This window comes from Macaca thibetana, chromosome 15, assembly GCF_024542745.1.
Source record: "Macaca thibetana thibetana isolate TM-01 chromosome 15, ASM2454274v1, whole genome shotgun sequence".
Taxonomy (NCBI): domain Eukaryota; kingdom Metazoa; phylum Chordata; class Mammalia; order Primates; family Cercopithecidae; genus Macaca; species Macaca thibetana.
The window spans coordinates 23,111,982-23,129,931 of record NC_065592.1 but is presented as its reverse complement, the minus strand read 5'-3'; the positions used below and the strand labels follow the sequence as shown (position 1 = coordinate 23,129,931).

At 41.9% G+C, this 17,950-nt stretch overlaps 2 protein-coding genes across 9 annotated transcripts in view; one reads left to right on the top strand and one right to left on the bottom strand.

Moving 5' to 3' along the window:
• ASTN2 (astrotactin 2) overlaps positions 1 to 17,950 on the bottom strand; it is a 988,433-nt gene that overhangs the window by 252,597 nt on the left and 717,886 nt on the right. The window lies entirely within an intron of this gene.
• On the top strand, positions 335 to 13,445 carry TRIM32 (tripartite motif containing 32). 5 transcript variants are annotated; one of them, XM_050759619.1, is made up of 3 exons: positions 335 to 411; positions 10,076 to 10,136; positions 10,358 to 13,445. In XM_050759619.1, the coding sequence occupies exon 3, from the start codon at positions 10,439 to 10,441 to the stop codon at positions 12,398 to 12,400; it is 1,962 nt and encodes a 653-aa protein (XP_050615576.1). In that variant the 5' UTR covers positions 335 to 411; positions 10,076 to 10,136; positions 10,358 to 10,438; the 3' UTR covers positions 12,401 to 13,445. The 5 variants fall into 5 exon arrangements, 4 of the variants coding, with proteins under 4 accessions (XP_050615576.1, XP_050615574.1, XP_050615573.1 ...); XM_050759618.1 differs by having other exon boundaries at positions 367 to 411; positions 10,361 to 13,445; XM_050759617.1 differs by lacking the exon at positions 10,076 to 10,136 and having other exon boundaries at positions 10,361 to 13,445.

Sequence of the window (17,950 nt, the reverse complement as noted above, 5' to 3'; positions counted from 1 at the left end):
CTTTGTTGAGGACTACCCTGGAGGCTACAGTTTTGTGAAAGGGTAGACATTTGGACTGGAGTCAGATACGCATTCTGGCTTATCTCCTGACTTACTGAGTGAACTTGAGCAGGTCCCTTTCGCCCATGGGTCTCGGTTTCTTCATCTGCACAAAGGCGACGGAACACTGGATTACGTGTCGCTAAGGCCCCGGGTTCTCAGAGGAAAGCTCACCCCTGCAGGGCCGCCTGGCCCCGCGCGCTGGGGCCCGCTGCACTACAAGCCCCAGCATGCCTCGGGAGGCGGGGCTCAGTGACGGACAGGGAGCTCTGCGAATTGGCGCCCGGCAAAGGGCGCTCAACGGCGCGTGCGCAGAGGACGGCTGGCGGGTGGGCTGGCGGCGGTGGACTCGTCGGAGCTGCGGGCGGTCAGGTAGGGGGCGGGAAGGAGGGCTGGGGACTAGGGACCGCGGCCGAAGTCGTGGGCCGTGGCTCAGCGGCCGGTCGGGGGAACGTGCCGGCGTGCAGCGGCCGCGCCCGAATGGCAGGGTCTGGGGACCGGATCTGAGGGGCAGGACTAGGGTGGGGGTGGGGCTGCCAGGGGCAGGCTCGGGAGGAATTCGTGGGGCTGAGGAGATCCGAGGAGATGGAGCTGGGGGAGGGGAGCGAGGGGCTCTGAAGAGATATGCGGTGGCAGCATCTCGGGAGGTATGAGGTAATGTGGGGGCCCTGAGGAGGAACGGGGTGCAGCATGTGGGAGATGGGAGGGAATCAGGGCCCTGGAGGGACCTGGGTGCAGAATTTCAGAAATATGAAGGAACTGGGGGGCCCCGATGAGATTTGAGGGAATCTGGGGGCGCTAGGCATCTGGCAAGGATAGGGTGTAAGATGATAGGAGCAAGGTTTAGGGCGATTCTAAGTGCTATTGAGAAAGGGCTTTCGGAGTGGGCTGAGGGTGAGATAGAGGGGGTGGGGTGAGTTCTTGGGGGACTCTTGTTAGCAGGAAGAAGGGAGCTGGCTGAGTTGTGAAGGCAGCACATGACATTCAGTGCATAAGAGGAAGGAGCAGGGTTTGAGGGCGGCACAGTGCCTGATGGAATGCAGGAGATGGGGGTTCAGATTGAGGGAGAGCAGAAATCTGAAGTGAGGAATTAGGGCGTTGAACTGAGGTGCGGAGCTGAGTGCGGCAAAGATTTGGAAATAGGGATTAAAGGATCTGTGTCCGAGGGATTTGAGGCATATGAGTGAGGAATTGATGAGGGTTGCGTTATACAGCCCCAAAGACTGGAATTTGGTATTGTAAGAGGGTTGAGGACAGGGTTTGGAGAGGATTGAATCGTGGGGTGGAGATGTCCTAACTGGGCTATAGAATCAAAGGACACTGAGTAGATATGTGGATTGGTGTCTTGGGCTGCTAAAGAGATTTTCCTTAAATCGCTGCATGGGAGACGGGGGGAGTTTAGGGGACCCAAGGACCTAAAAGTAATGTATGAAACTGTAGATGAGTATATGAAGATGAGCAGAGTTCAGGTGTTCAGGAACAAAGTGATAAATCTTCAGTTCAGATATCCTGAAGGAGTGTGGTAATCCCTGTGAAGGGTAGAATCTTCTTCATTTATTAAACAAAGATCCGTTATCATAAGGCAGGTATGGTATTGCCACTAACTACACTCTGACCACCGTCTTCTCCCTCCCCCTCCCCCGGTCCACTGAAAGTGGTAGGCCTTGGGGAAGAAGAAATGGAACTATTCAAGGTCATCTGCCTAAGCCCTTTTTCCTTGTACTCCCAAGCTACCATAGCAGATAGAATGTGAGACCTCCAGGGGAATGAGTGGAATAATTTATCCTATATAAGATCCATTGCAGCTTGAAGGGGCAGTGGCTCTGTGAGTGAGATGTTTGGGCTCGGAGAGGGACAAAAAAAACAAAAAAATCAAACAACAACAAAAAAAGGGAACCCTTATGTATTGAGCATTTAGTCCTGTGCTAGACTGTAAAGCAGTGGTTCTTAATCAGGGGTGGCTTTGTCTCCTAGGAGACATTAGGCAATGTCTGGAGATGTTTTTTGGTTGTCACACTTAGGGTGGGGGATACTACTGGCCTCAAGTGGGTAGATTAAACATTAAATATAATGTTTTATGTTAATGTTAAACATTTGACAATGCATGGGATAAGCCTCTCCCCCCCAGTAAGGAATTATCGTGCCTAAAATGTCAGTAATGCCAAAGTTGAGGCACTCTGCCCTAGAATCAGATACCCTGGGTTCAAGTCCTAGCTCTATCTCTTCCTGACTTTGTGGCCTTGAATGAGTTACTTACCACCCAGTGCCTTGGCTGTTCATCTGTAAAATGGGGTTATGATAACAGGACCTATGTCACAGAATTGTTGTGAGGATTTAGTGAAGTAAATTAGCATGCCTAGGATCTGGCACATAGTAAGTTCTCAAAGTCTAGTAATTTTTAGTCTTGTATCTACTTCTTTACTCAGTTTTCATGACAGTCCTTCTAAGGACTGTATTCAGTTTTACACATGAGGAAACTAAGGCTTAGGAAGTGACTTGCCTAAGTTTTCATAGCTAGGAATGACACAGTTAAGCTCATACCCAGATCTCTGTAACTCTGTATTTTCCCACTTTCCTTGCTAGGACCCGCTTAGTCTTATTTTCTCAGCCCATTCCCCTCTAATGAAAACGAGGATTGCCCAGTGAGTATCACTGACTATCAGATTGAACTCTAAAGTTGGGGGATAAATCTCTCTGACTAGATTGGGAGGAGCCCTGGACTTTGTTCTTGGTTTGTTCTTAGACCAAGACCAGGGGCTAGATAAGGAGAGGAGCTTGAAGTTATCAGGCAGGATGAGGTGCAGCGGACTATGGGGTGAGGTATGGAGGCCGTTGGCTTGAAAAAAAACCTCACAGCAGGGACTGAGGCTGAAGGCACAGCAGGGACTGAGGCTGAAGGCAGTCATACTTTGAAGGAGAGTAACTACTGTTGTGTATGGTCTCTTTTGGACTGCTTTTCCCTGGAACAGAATAGTAGCATTGGCTCTATCATTTCCAGGACTAGCTACAGCATTGCTGAAGCCAGTTCAGAAACAAAACTTGACTGTATCTGACAGCAAGACTTAGCTGGAATATCCATGCACATCCCTAAAAGAAAATATGTCATGGGAATTCAATCAGTCCTGTCTAAACTCCTTAGTCTTTCTAATTTCCCATGTTACCTTGGACAAGCACTTGTCCTGTCAGCTTCAATCTATTAAAAATGCAAATGATTATCATTTGTTGAGTGCTTATTATGTGCGTTATCTTAGTGAATTCAGTCATCCTGCTAACAGTCTGGGTTTTATTCTTTGTTTATAGATGAGAAAAATAACAGGTTAAGTGACTTACCCGGGGCTACAGAACAAGTGGCTAGGTTGGGATACAAACCCAGTTGTGTCTTACACCTATGTTACATTATAGTAGTTTTATTAGAAGGCTTTTCCAACCCTTCAGAGCCCCTATGTTTATGTCTGGAGAGTAGTTGGAAGCCAAAAGTTTATAAGGCCCTTAAAGTAGATCATTGTCTGTGCACACTGATGTGGAACCTTTGTGACATTCCCTCCATCTTGTCTTTCTGGTAAAACAATCAAATTTAAAAATAATTTCTAGGTGCCCTTACCAACTCTCAGCCAGACTTTATCTAAAGCTAGGGAACTATGAAACATCCTTTAAGTTAGTAATTTTATGACTGGGAGTTGACACTGGGATTTGAATCCTTGCTCTATTACTTACTGGTTTTGAGACCTTGGACAGGCTACTTTTCTCTGAGCATTGGTTTCCTTATTTTTGAAGAGGAATGACACATACTTTACATGGTTATTATGAGACTATGAGAACATATAAAAAAATGCCTGACAATAAAGAGTAGTTGCTTTAAGAGTGTTAGCAATTATTAAAGGAAGGCAGTGCTGGAAGGGAACTAAGTGTTGCTTTGTCAGATTTATTTATTTAGACAGGGTCTTGCTGTGTCACCTAGGCTGGAGTGCAGTGGTACAGTCACAGCACACTGCAGCCTCAACCTCCTAGGCTCAAGTGATCCTCCCATCTCAGCCTCCCAAGTACCTGGGACCACAGGTGCATGCCACCACACCTGATTTTTTATTTTTTTTTAATTTGTTGTAGAGATGGGGTTTCACTATGTTGCCCAGGCTCTTTGCCAGATTTTGATAACCCTAAGTAGTCTCTGCCAGTATCCCCAAAATTCTCATCCCATTTTGTATATTTCCTGGAATCTCCTTGATCCTTTAATCATAATCTCATGATTAAATGAACAGATGTTATATGCAGGGAAAGGAATTGAAAGAGCGAGGGTTGAGGTGAGTTGGAGGTCTCTGAGAAAGGGCTATTGATTTTTCCTTTGTCTTGTATTCCTTGAGTCATATTGGCAGCGTAGATACTACTCAGATGTTTGTGAAAGATGCAAGGGAGTCTCTCTAGGTCCTGCAGTTTTAGAGGAAGACAGAGACAACAGGCAAGCATGTTTTCCAGGAAACCCTGTTATCATTTAGCCTGCCCTTGACATAGTTTAGCTCAAGTTTTCTTTTTCTACAAACATACTTCCTTCTGGATTGTTTTGTTTGCCCCAGACTGGTACAACTTCAGGAGCGTGGCTGTGTTTCCCTATAAGCCTCTACTTGTTGAGTTTATATTAGTTGTCTGCAGGTGCCTTAAATGCCCTTAGTAATCTAAACTTCATCAGAATCCTCTCCCACACACAGGAGTGGATGTCAGGTGGTGGCCTCACTGACTTCTTTAAAATCAGTCCTGTTAATGAGTGGCCTTTGGTGGCACAGGGATAGTTTTGCACTTGATTAGCATTCTGTTAGAATGCATGAGGAATAAAGTTTAGAAAGCTGACATTAAAGGAAATGAGATAAACCTTGCAAAAAAACCGGTCAAACCAGGGGAGCATGTCAATAGTAGGATGGACTTTTGTGAAAGGAAATGCAATATTTTACATGTTGTCTAGTTTTTAGGGGAAAGCACTGTTTATGTCTGTTTTTGCTCAAAATTGTATCACCAGTACCGTTCACAGGGCCAGACACATAGTAGGTGCTTAGTAAAGATTTGTTTTGTTAATTGCTTAAAGTTCTCCAGTTTTGCTTGTGGCCTAAACCACCAAAAGCTGATATAGGTATAGGAAATAGAGACATCTAGAGAACTACCCCATGGTGGCGATTCAAGCATTAGATGAAGATTTGAAACCTTAGATCATCTGTAATCTTTAGATTCTGGGATCAGGTAAAACAATTTCTAGGAGGGCTCAGAATTTTTATTGTTTAAGTGTATGTATTTGAGGCCTTGAATACAGTCTGCTGAAAAGTGCCTATTCATTTCTTCTAATAGGTTGGGTAGTGGCAGCAGCAAATGCTGCTGCCACTACTACTGCTAATAATAATAAAAACTATTATTTATTTATAGTTAATTGCATGCCTGGCTTGGTACTGTACTTAGTGCTTTTCACACGTAATCTCATTTAATCTTTACAATAACCTTGTGAGGAAGAGACTATTTTAAAGCCTCTTTTCATAGATACACTGAGAACTACAGAAGTATTAATAACTTGCCCATGTCTTCACAATAAGTGGTAGAGCTTGAATTCAAATCCAGGAAAGCCTGATCCCTCAGGCCTACTTCCTTAATCTATATAATACTGCCCACTCCTAGTTCGTGTCTTTTAGTCCTAGTTCTGTTGTGTGATTTGTGGTCTTAATATCCCCCTCCTGGTCTTAGTTTTCTCATCTATTTTACAACTTGAGATTACTACCTTTTCTTCCCCTTTTGCCCAGGCTGAAGTACAGCAGCAGCATCACAGCTCACTGCAACCTCCACCTGCTAGTCTCAAGTGAGGAGATTGCTGCAAATTCTAGCATTTCACACTTAGTGTGTGCTTGAAGGAGCTACAGCAGCTCATTTTCTGGGCAATAGAAGTTGTAACTTCATTTACCCATCAGTTTTTAGCCTGGATGTCTAGCATACTCAATTAAAACTCTTCAAAACTGACAAGCCCTTTTATTAATCTTTATGTGCCTTTGTATGCCATGAAAGGAAAGTTTCTTCATGCTTTCAAAATGTAGTTTGTAAACTGAATGTGTTATTAATACTAGTACAGTTATTGTTAATGCTATTTCTGGTTATTATTTATTTAGCATCCTTTTATTGTACACCTACAGGTATCAGGCTAAGTACTTTATATGCATAAAATCCATAGTCATTACAGTACTCTTTTTATAAACTAAAAAAACAGGTTTAGACAGGTTAAATAAATTGCCTTCTTCCCCACAACTTGTGACAGTGCTAAGATATGATCTCAGTTCTATATAACTTCAAGGTACATTTTTTTGGTTTGTTTGCTTTTTCTACTACCTTAGTTACTCATTTCATGGAATGGGGAAAACCCAGTGGTGCTAGAAGAGGCTAGATTAATATGGAATATGATTATGTAATTTTTCTGAGTCTTAGGACAGCCAGAGTAGACACAGCTTAAGGGATAGATTCTCATTGGGAGCTGAAGAGATGTGCTAGTACAGTATGGTACGGTATGTACAGTATTAATCATTAGGTCAAGGGTTGTGAGAAGATGGTAAGCTGATGTTAGATGAGGTGGGAGGTCAAGAATTAATGGGACAAAGTGCACAACAGGAAACAGACCTTCAAGGGATCATGAAGGGAGCCAAGATGATACATAGCATGTTGGATACTCACTCTGATTGGTTGCAGAGTTGATAGCTGGCAGAAAATGGGCAGCTTACTTAAAGATTTGGAATGATAAGACAATTCCTTTTATTTGTGTAGCCTTTTGGGGAAACTGAAGTCTAATTGACCTTCTATCTGAGTCATTCTTGGTATTAACAGTAATGACCAGATGTGCCCTTCTGGAGGAGACAGGCTGTATCTGCCTGTCTCTTAGCTCCATTTCAGGCTAGGATCCTTCACAAAGCCATGTTTTCAAGTCATGGAAATGGGAAAAGTGGTTCTGGCTTTTTCCAGGTTTGAGGCTATATCCGTGCCCTATGCTTTCGTGAAGGGAACACAGGTTTTCCTGGCAAAGCATGGCAGCTTTGGGGCAGGAATTGTTGACATCCTCAGAGAGCTTGGTGAAGCTGTAGTCAGCTGAGATAATTTGGGGATGTGGGCATAGTAAATTCGTTTTTTTTAACCTTATGTCTTAGAGAGGTAGGAAGCTTTTCAATAGGAGAAATATGATATTCCAGAAAGCTGGGGAAATAATTTGCTGCTATTTTTACAAGTTGGCAGCCTTGTCTAATAAACTGATCTGCATTGCCAGCTCTGGGAAGAACACAGATGTCCCTGTGCATTGTAAGGTAATGTTCTAGATTCAAACTCCAAATGTTGTCCTCAGTCTGTTGTCCCAGACAATAGAAGAGAGAACTGTAGCTATTGATTTAGAATTTAGAAGGGTTGCATGGATCCTGAATTGTAATTTCTATCACTCTGTCTATACTATTGCCCCTAGACACTTGGCATTTAAGAATTTACCACTCATAGTTTCAGATATCCACATCAGACCTCATATGCTTATGATATGTGGTAAATACTGTTTTGCTGAGGTATGGATTTCAGTCAGAAGGGATTGCAAGCTTGCTCTGTGAGAGTAGGTCACTCAGCTAATAAATCAATCTATCCCACTCTATAGCAGCAGAATCTCATAACTATATTAGTGTTCCTTCTCTGTTATGGAGAAAATGCATATGCCATAAGGCAGCATTCCCCAGAGTATGGTCAAGAGAACATGAGTTAATCATTGTTATGTGACAGTAAAAAAATAGCTCGAAATAATGTTAGGTTAAATAAAGTAAAAATATCTGTACTGCAAGGTTCTACCATGTTTGAACTGCCTGACCTTGAGCAAGTTTTTCTGAGTATTCCGTTTCCTCATCTGTAAAATAGGATAATAAAAATATTACCTACTTCATAATGTCATCATGAAGATTAAAAGAGGTTAAGCATATAAAGTATCTGTCACAGTAACTAGCACATAGTAGGCACTAGATGCATAGTTTCCCTTGTAGTACAAAGGAAGTGGGATATCAGGGAGGAAGAATTGACTTTAGATAATTGTGCATGTCTGCTGCTATATATTTGTCAGATTGCATTCCAAAGCTAATATAGTAGAAACTTATGGTAATATATATCTCTACATTAACTCCCGTTCTCTATGCCTGGAGAAAGAGTTGATGTCATGTGCAAAGTGTTCTTGAGCTAAATGCATTGTCCTTAAAATCCAATGAACTTGCCCTCCACTTCCTCCTTCTCCTTAGTGGTTGACCATCTGCAGATCACAAGACTGCACAGGTACAGCTGTAGGATTTGCATTTATGAAATGCTGACTTTATCATGTGCCTCAACTTGCTAGACCTATTCGTTCTGGTTTGGGGTATAAGTTGACAGTAACCTAAGGCTACAGAGCACTGAGATCTCTCTGGGTCAACTTCATAAGCATATGTATATCAAGAGGGTTGGAGTGTTCATGGTTTGTACTGGATGAAGCAGAGGGTACTGTAAGCCAGAAATAAACTATCTTGATAAGGCACTGCTATTTTTTAAATCATCTAGGCTTGAGTCTTTGGCTATCTCAGCTGTTCATCACTCCCCCACTATAATCCACTCACCTTTCAAATCTTACTGATTATACTTCTGGATATTGCTCAAATGAATCTTTTCATTTCTACCACCTGCTCCCTAGTTCAGACTCCCCATTACCCCTGTCTTCTCTGATTTGTTTCCCCACTGCATTCCTGCTTTGATCATATCAGCTTCCTGCTTCAAAACATTTATCACCTCACCATGCCTTTGAAAATGAAGCTCAAAAATCTCATTTTGGCTCTTAAGACCTTTTATAATTATTCCCCCAATTTACCTTTCCAAGCCTGTTACTCTATTCCCCATATATACTCCCACTGTTTTAATCTAAGGATAATAAAAAAGAGAACTAAAATTCATTTAAGGCTTTTTTTGTGCAGAGCCAAATCTTAGCATTCTATATACTCTATAGATTATTTAATTCTTACATTAACTCTGTAAAGACAGTATTATTTCCATTTTAAAGATGGAGAAAATAAAATGCATAGATTTTAAATATTCTCTGTTTTCTTCCTAATACATGAAACTTCTTGTCCTTTCCTTTGCCTTTTAAACTTTGTTAAGGTTGTGCCTTTTGCCTGCTTCTTTCTTCCCTCTCCGTGTGTTTATGCTTCTTTCCAGGCCAATATAAAATGTCATCTTCCTTTTGAAAATTCTGTGTCCCTTCAAATTAGAATGACTCCTCAACCCCCATCAAACTTAGTTTTTATTTCATTTATAGTACTACTTTCTGCCTTCATTATTATTTGCCTACATGTCTTGTCTTTTATAAAGTTTGAATATCTGAAGAGCAGGATCTGTATCCTGAAGACCTCTTGTATCTAGTACAGAACAAGATACCTAAACTTAGATGGGTGGGTAGATGAGTAGGTAGGAGGATAGATGCATGGAAAATGTGTATTTTCTGATCTAATGTTTTGCAGATTACCTAAAGCTAATCATCACAATTTTCTAAGTCTGTGGATGATTCCTAGGGCCCCAAACATGACACAGTAAACTCTATGACATGATGAAGAAAAAAAAAACAGCCTCCACACTTTTGCTTACATGGTTTTCTTTGCTTAAAGTACCTTTATCCTTCAGTCCTTCATTTCTTTATCTTAGGAGTGAAACTGCTTTTGGGAAGCCTTCCCCAAGTCTGTTAGGTGGAATCTATCATTCCATCCACTGTATTCCAGCAGAACATTATGTGGACCTGCATGTCACACTTACTCCTTTTACTGTGCGTAATTCTCCTGTGCTTTTCTGTTAGTGTAAATTGTAAGTTGTAAAACTCACCAAATATGAAAGTAATCATTAGCATTTATTAAAGTATACTACTTCCCTGGTGCTATATACTAAGCACATCATATTTATCTTGTTATTTAGCCCTTACAATAACCATTATTCTACAATAATAGATTGTTCTACAATAATAGAATAAGGTAGACACCATTTTTCTATTTTACAGATGAGTGATGGGGAAAGAGCTTTTGGAAGTTTGAGTTACTTCCTTATGGTCATGCAACTAAGTAAGTGTCTGAGATTCCAGAATCTGAATTATTACCCTCTATGCAGTGTTTTGTCTTGTTTGTTTCCCTGTCACCCTCACATGACACATAATAGACCTCAATAAAATAGTTAAGTAAGTGAATGACTGAACGACTGATCATAGCTATTCTCTAAATGTTTCTTGAGTGAATTGATTTATATAATCAGAGGAAAATGAATAATGGTTTCTTTTTCTCTTTAGCAGGAATTTTACCCTCTAGGGCATGAATACTGTGCTGTTCAGTTCTGAGCTGTGCTAGCAGTACCCTTCAAAGGAATAGCAATGGCTGCAGCAGCAGCTTCTCACCTGAACCTGGATGCCCTCCGGGAAGTGCTAGAATGCCCCATCTGCATGGAGTCCTTCACAGAAGAGCAGCTGCGTCCCAAGCTCCTGCACTGTGGCCATACCATCTGCCGCCAGTGCCTGGAGAAGCTATTGGCCAGTAGCATCAATGGTGTCCGCTGTCCCTTTTGCAGCAAGATTACCCGCATAACCAGCTTGACCCAGCTGACAGACAATCTGACAGTGCTAAAGATCATTGATACAGCTGGGCTCAGCGAGGCTGTGGGGCTGCTCATGTGTCGGTCCTGTGGGCGGCGTCTGCCCCGGCAGTTCTGCCGGAGCTGTGGTTTGGTGTTATGTGAGCCCTGCCGGGAGGCAGACCATCAGCCTCCTGGCCACTGTACACTCCCTGTCAAAGAAGCCGCTGAGGAGCGGCGTCGGGACTTTGGAGAGAAGTTGACTCGTCTGCGGGAACTTATGGGGGAGCTGCAGCGGCGGAAGGTAGCCTTGGAAGGTGTCTCCAAGGACCTTCAGGCAAGGTATAAAGCAGTTCTCCAGGAGTATGGACACGAGGAACGCAGGGTCCAGGATGAGCTGGCTCGCTCTCGGAAGTTCTTCACAGGCTCTTTGGCTGAAGTTGAGAAGTCCAATAGTCAAGTGGTAGAGGAGCAGAGTTACCTTCTTAACATTGCAGAGGTGCAGGCTGTGTCTCGCTGTGACTACTTCCTGGCCAAGATCAAGCAAGCAGATGTAGCACTACTGGAGGAGACAGCTGATGAGGAGGAGCCAGAGCTTACTGCCAGCTTACCTCGGGAGCTCACCCTGCAAGATGTGGAGCTCCTTAAGGTAGGTCATGTTGGCCCCCTCCAAATTGGGCAAGCTGTTAAGAAGCCCCGGACAGTTAACATGGAAGATTCCTGGGCCATGGAGGCGGCAGCCTCTGCTGCTTCTACCTCTGTTACATTTAGAGAGATGGACATGAGCCCGGAGGAAGTGGTTGCCAGCCCTAGGGCCTCACCTGCTAAACAGCGGGGTCCTGAGGCAGCCTCCAATATCCAGCAGTGCCTCTTTCTCAAGAAGATGGGGGCCAAAGGCAGCACTCCAGGAATGTTCAATCTACCAGTCAGTCTCTACGTGACCAGTCAAGGTGAAGTGCTAGTTGCTGACCGTGGTAACTATCGTATACAAGTCTTTACCCGCAAAGGCTTTTTGAAGGAAATCCGCCGCAGCCCCAGTGGCATTGATAGCTTTGTGCTAAGCTTTCTTGGGGCGGATCTACCCAACCTCACTCCTCTCTCAGTGGCAATGAACTGCCAGGGGCTGATTGGTGTGACTGACAGCTATGATAACTCCCTCAAGGTATATACCTTGGATGGCCACTGTGTGGCCTGTCACAGGAGCCAGCTGAGCAAACCATGGGGTATCACAGCCCTGCCATCTGGCCAGTTTGTAGTAACCGATGTGGAAGGTGGAAAGCTTTGGTGTTTCACAGTTGATCGAGGATCAGGGGTGGTCAAATACAGCTGCCTGTGCAGTGCTGTGCGGCCCAAATTTGTCACCTGTGATGCTGAGGGCACCGTCTACTTCACCCAGGGCTTAGGCCTCAATCTGGAGAATCGACAGAATGAGCACCACCTGGAAGGTGGCTTTTCCATTGGTTCTGTAGGTCCCGATGGGCAGCTGGGTCGCCAGATTAGCCACTTCTTCTCGGAGAATGAGGATTTCCGCTGCATTGCTGGCATGTGTGTGGATGCTCGTGGTGATCTCATTGTGGCTGACAGTAGTCGCAAGGAAATTCTCCATTTTCCTAAGGGTGGGGGCTATAGTGTCCTTATTCGAGAGGGACTTACTTGTCCGGTGGGCATAGCCCTCACTCCTAAGGGGCAGCTGCTGGTCTTGGACTGTTGGGATCATTGCATCAAGATCTACAGCTACCATCTGAGAAGATACTCCACCCCATAGGGGATGAGAAATATCATTTTCTTCTGCTCCCAAGCCAGCTTCCCTTCCCATAGTTCTTGGTGGTTAGTGGCACATATAGAATAGACTCGGCATATGTCCTGATTCCAGCTGGGTAGTTCTAGAACTTTAGAAGCTCCACCTTTTTATGTTTTTTATTTGTTATTTCCCCCTCCCCACTTCCCACCTAAATTTAGAGCTTTAAAAGATGCACTGCCCAAATAGGACACGCAATGGTGTTAGCTGAAGTTTGATTAGCAATTAGGCACTTCCAAGGCTTTAGTAGAGAGAGCCACTTTAGCCCTTTGTGCCATGTTTGAAATGTGCCCTTGTATTAAATCCTTGATTTTTTCCCGTTTGGCTCTGATGCCCTTGATCCATTGTTTCCTTCCTATTACAATGTGCTTCATCTGTGACACTTTCTCTTCAACTCTGATTGGATTCACTGTGCATGCTTCAGTGGGATATGCTCCACCTTTCAGTGACATTTCAGACATATTCCTGTAACATTATGTCTCAGTCTGATCGTCTTTACCAGTGTGAAAGCTCATTCATTTAGTGCTACCAAAGGGGATACACAGGCCCTTTAGGAAGCAGTACCTCTCGCCTGGAGGATCTGTGCCATCTTGGATTGAGAACTGCAGATGTGACAGAATGGATTGACCCTAGTTGGTTGGTATTGACGACTTCAGCCTGGAAATTGCTTGCCTTTTAAAGAAGCATAATATGGATTGGAATTATGCCAAAGCATAGGAAGCTAGGAATAAGCAAACAAATGCTGATATAGTCAGCAAACTTGGATAGTCTCTAGGGCTCATCGTTTTTCATACTACCTCTCTCTTCTGGCCTGTGTCTAAGGAATTGTACAGCATAGGCCAGGGCCAACAAAATGGAGAGGTGGACACATTTTCATGTTCATTACTAAAACAAACAGCAAAACTGTTGGTTTGTTATTCTGTATTTTCCTCAAGTGAGTACATACTATTTGGTTTCAGGATTTCTTTCCATTTCTCTATCAAGCATTAAATAATTGAGAACTGTTTCTTCATCACTGGTGTTCATGTCTTTTAATTAAATATGGAATTTTGGAGATGATAAGAGGGATAACCTGCGCTATGCCATTTTACTTCCTTATCTCACTGTGTTCTTCGAAAGTGTAGGTATCTGTCCACGTCAAAATTCAGCCGAAAGCACTGTTATGTAAAGATAATAACACAAATCTTTCTCCCAAATACATATGTACAGAATCATCCCCCAAGGTTTAGAGTCACCAATACCCTATTCTAAATTGAGCTTCTGCTATATGTTTTATGTTTATAATTACAGCTCACAAAAAGGAATTTAGTCTTGTTTTTGAGATCAGAAGTGGGTGAGAGAACCTGTGATGAGGTTTCTGAGGCTTCAGTGTTTACTAAGCAATATATCTTACTCTAGGTGCAGGGCTGATGGCAAGCCAAAGAGCAACTCCCTTGCTTTCATGTAAACAAAATTTGCTAAACTGAGCTGCTCAAAATTATTTTTATGGTAGTAGTGTTTCTTTGGCTTGTATCGTAATAGCTGCCAAAGGATAGGTAAAGAGGTCACTAAAATGATGTTGAACTAGTTTGTCTTGTTCTTTTCATCTGGAGAAAGCCCCATATTCTGATTATGAAATTGCCTCCGATTTTCAAAGATTGGGTAATTGAGAGGAAACTGATCCAATTAAAAGTGCATCACAAATGACTTCACTAGTTATTAGAGCCACTTTATCTGTGTGGGCACCCAGCAGCAGGAGATCTGTCTTTGCTGTCAGTGGGGGACTTGCTGAGGTAATAACAGTGGCTCGGGCCTTTGGCACACCGTTTGCAGTGGAGGAATAAATATAATATTGTGGGCTGGCTGGAGGTAAATGAGGCCAGGAATCCTCCAGCTGCCCGTGCTTTTGAAAGAGGTGCTATCACTGAGTGACATTCAACATTTAGATCTCTACCCATCTAAACCAGTCATGCCTTTTCCCTCAAGTAAAGCAGGTATCTGTTAGCTCAAAATGGAAGTGTGATCTAAGCGTTTTTTCTTTTTCCCCTTTGATGTGAATATTTTAGGCTGTGCTTAGTATAGTCAATGTTTAATTATCTGCTGTGTTGACTAAATTGCAGACTAGGGCCCCAGGAAACTAATTTGTTCAATTACAGCAGTTTTTGTTGTTGTTGTTTTTTAAAGCAGCAGTACCCTTGTCCAAATAAAGTCTTATATGGAAGTCTATCATGTAAAATAGATCAAAGAGCAGCTGCTCTGATTGAAGCAGGTTTGTGCCGCTGAAGAATATGCTGTTTCCTCCCTTTACCTTACCTCTTGTGCTACCATTGCAAAACTTGTGAATCTATAGAATACTTTTCTGAAAACCACTGAACTACCGCATTGCTTACCTTATAGTTCTGTCTTATTAGTCATTTGGCCTTGGGCAAGTCATTTAACTCTTCCTCTTCTGGAAAATAACAAAAATGATCCCTGCCTCCTAGAAGGGTATGAGATAACAGATGTGAAAATAACCTGGTTTCATTCCTGGAATATTCAATAAATGATGACTGTTATTCTTTAGTTTTTCAAAAGAGCACCTGGTGGTGGGAAGTGGTCCAACCAAGCTAAACAGTTCCTTTCTTCTTGCTTAACAGGTTTCTATTTGGTGATTAAAACCTTTCTCAGGCATTTCTCTCCCCTCACAAGTCTCCAAGTATCGAGTTCATCTGTTCCTTTCTACTGTCTATTTCATATTCCTATTATATAAATCACTGTGTTGCAATTATCTGTCCATATATTTGAGCTTTATTGAGGGCTAACTAATCTAGGGAAAGTCTAACCCCTGCAACCCCAACCACCATGTAACATGGTGCCTGGTATAGAATATGTTCTCAGTTATTTAATTGGTCCAGGTATTTACCTGACTTAATGGGACTCCAATAACCTGAGTCTTCCTAGTGTAGCCCCCTTAGATTAGATAAAAAGGAATACTCAGACAAGTCCTTTTATAAGGTGTGTAAAAACCTAGTGGCAAACAATTGACTTAGAGTTTGGTTAAGCCCCTCCTCCCTTTATCATTCTGAGTGGTTACATAGAATTTAAGGTTTTGGAGCAATGATTCATTCAATATTTATTAACTGCCTACTGTGGGCCAGTCTTGAGTCTGCAGAGGGGCACTCTGTTATTCCAATCAGTAGAATAAACGTGGCTTGAGCTTTACAGTGTTCCTCTTGTACTTTTAATCTAGTGCTAATTAATGGCCTCTTAAAAGTGAAGTGTTACTCTACTCTGTAGGAGGGAAGTGGAAGAGAACCTAGGATGAGACTCAGGTCTCCACCCTGCACTTGACTAGGATGCCGATTTGCACTCAGGATGTGCAGCCCCTCAAGGCATCTCAAAACAAATTATGGATATGAAACAGATTCCTGGATGAATTTTACAAGCAGGACAGCAGTGAGGTAGAAGGCTGTGTAGCAAAATATACACTTAGACTCCAGACCTATGGCTTTATCTTGTCAATATCATTAATATTCATGGAACCCAAGCTAAGTCTGAAGTTAGTGAGCCAACTCTGCGTCTGGCATTGTACTCTAGTGAGACGATCACTGGACTTCAAGTCAGGCTTGTGTCTGAATCACAGCTCTGCATTTTAACTAGCTGTATGACCTCAGGTGATCATACCTCTGAGCCTCAATTTCCCTATCTGTTAATTTAAATAAGGGTGTTGGTACGTCACCAAAATCCCTTCTAGCTCTATGATTTTAATTAATTTGTTAACCAATGAAATTGTTGAGTTTCCCCCCAATATTTTTGCATAATCTTTGTTATGAATGTGTTTTGTTTACATTAGATCCCCAACTTGATATAATTGCTTCTCTACCTCAGCTGTTGTGACTTTGTGTAACTTAGCTATTGTCACCCTGCTGAGCTAGAGTTTTCCTTGGTAAAAAAATGAATGACAGTTTATGTTTTAAAGGGCTGTTGTGAGAATTAAAATATATAAATGGGACAGTATATATAAAAGCACCTAGTTCAGAAAATGTGTGACTTCCATTGTAGGGGGCAAAAGCATCCTCTCCTTCATGGTGAGCTGATACACATTCAAGTGAAAGTCAGGGAGATTATTGGTGATGCAGTAGCATGTTCAGCACTTCTTGGCCTCTTAATTGAAAAGCCTATTGGAGGAAGAGTGGGATTGCTGGAGGGGCAGAAGCAATACTCAGTCACAGCAATGTATCCCATTAGGAAAGCTGCACATAAATCCTAAAGTCTGATCATTTGATTAAAGTAATTAAGATGACATCTTGGCTTTTGAGGGGTAAATAGAGCCAAGGTTTTTTAGAAGATATATATATATATATATATGCACGAATGTAGTACATACATCTAAGTATATATACATGCACACATAGAGATGAAAATTTTTTTAAAACCTTAGAAACATGAATGTTTAGCTATTTCTTTAGATGGCTAGCTTCAAAGAATTTTTTCTCTAGGTCAACATTTATTAACTCAAATAATTATAAAAGTAAGCCACAAATCTCCCTGTTAAGTGGTTAAAGCTTGAGCTTTGTAAGCAGGGAGTCCTGAGTTTAGTCCTGTTTCCCTCAATTATTAGCTGTATGACCATTAAGTCATTTAACCTCTCAGTCTGTTTTCTCATTAGTAATAACTCTGTTTCACATTTTATTGCAGTATTGTGAAGAGATGATGGATATATAAATGCCTTTTGGCAGACTAAAAAGTGTTTTTGAAATTACAGTAAACCAAATATATCTGAAAGTTACCTCATTTTTATGATATAAAGATGATATGAAACTGGTAAGGGAAAGTCTCACCCCTGCAACCCCAAAGGAAAATTATTTACTAACTCCTGAAATCTTTATTGAAACCATGAAGAGTGTGTGTGAATGTATATAAGTCAAATGCATGTTTTCCCTATACAAATAAAACCAGGATTTTATTTTGGTGATTTACCCAGTTTACCTAGTTATAACTATAATGGCATTGCATATTGTCAAAGAATATCAAAATCTGAGATTCCATTTATTCACTCACTTATTAAACATACATAAGACATCTACCCTTTATTATTATTAGCAATACTTATATGAGTAATGAATGCAAAGAAAAACAGTCGTGAATTTTGCAGTCAAGTAGCTTGTGGTCTGGCTGCAGAGATAAGGTATGTAAACAAATAATAAAATTAGAGAGTAAGATAAATGGTAACAGGATAGAAATGGAGTGCTAAGTGTTTGAGCAAAGACTGTTTCTAGTTGAGAAGATCTGGTTGCTGAAGGGCCTTAAAAGTAAAGGGAATATCATGAACAAAGATACAAGATTAGGATGAAGAGTGAGAAGTTGGTGCCAGAAGTTAAAACCACCCCAGAATGCGGGGATATTAAAGAAATTCAAAGGTCTAAAGTGGTTAAGTAATAATTCAAATGGTTCTCTTTTTTTCTGCCCTACTATATATGACTTACTGCCAACAGTACCCATGGCTCAGTGAGGCTTCATATCTAACAGAGGTGGTAGGGTATGGATCAGAATCTCCTT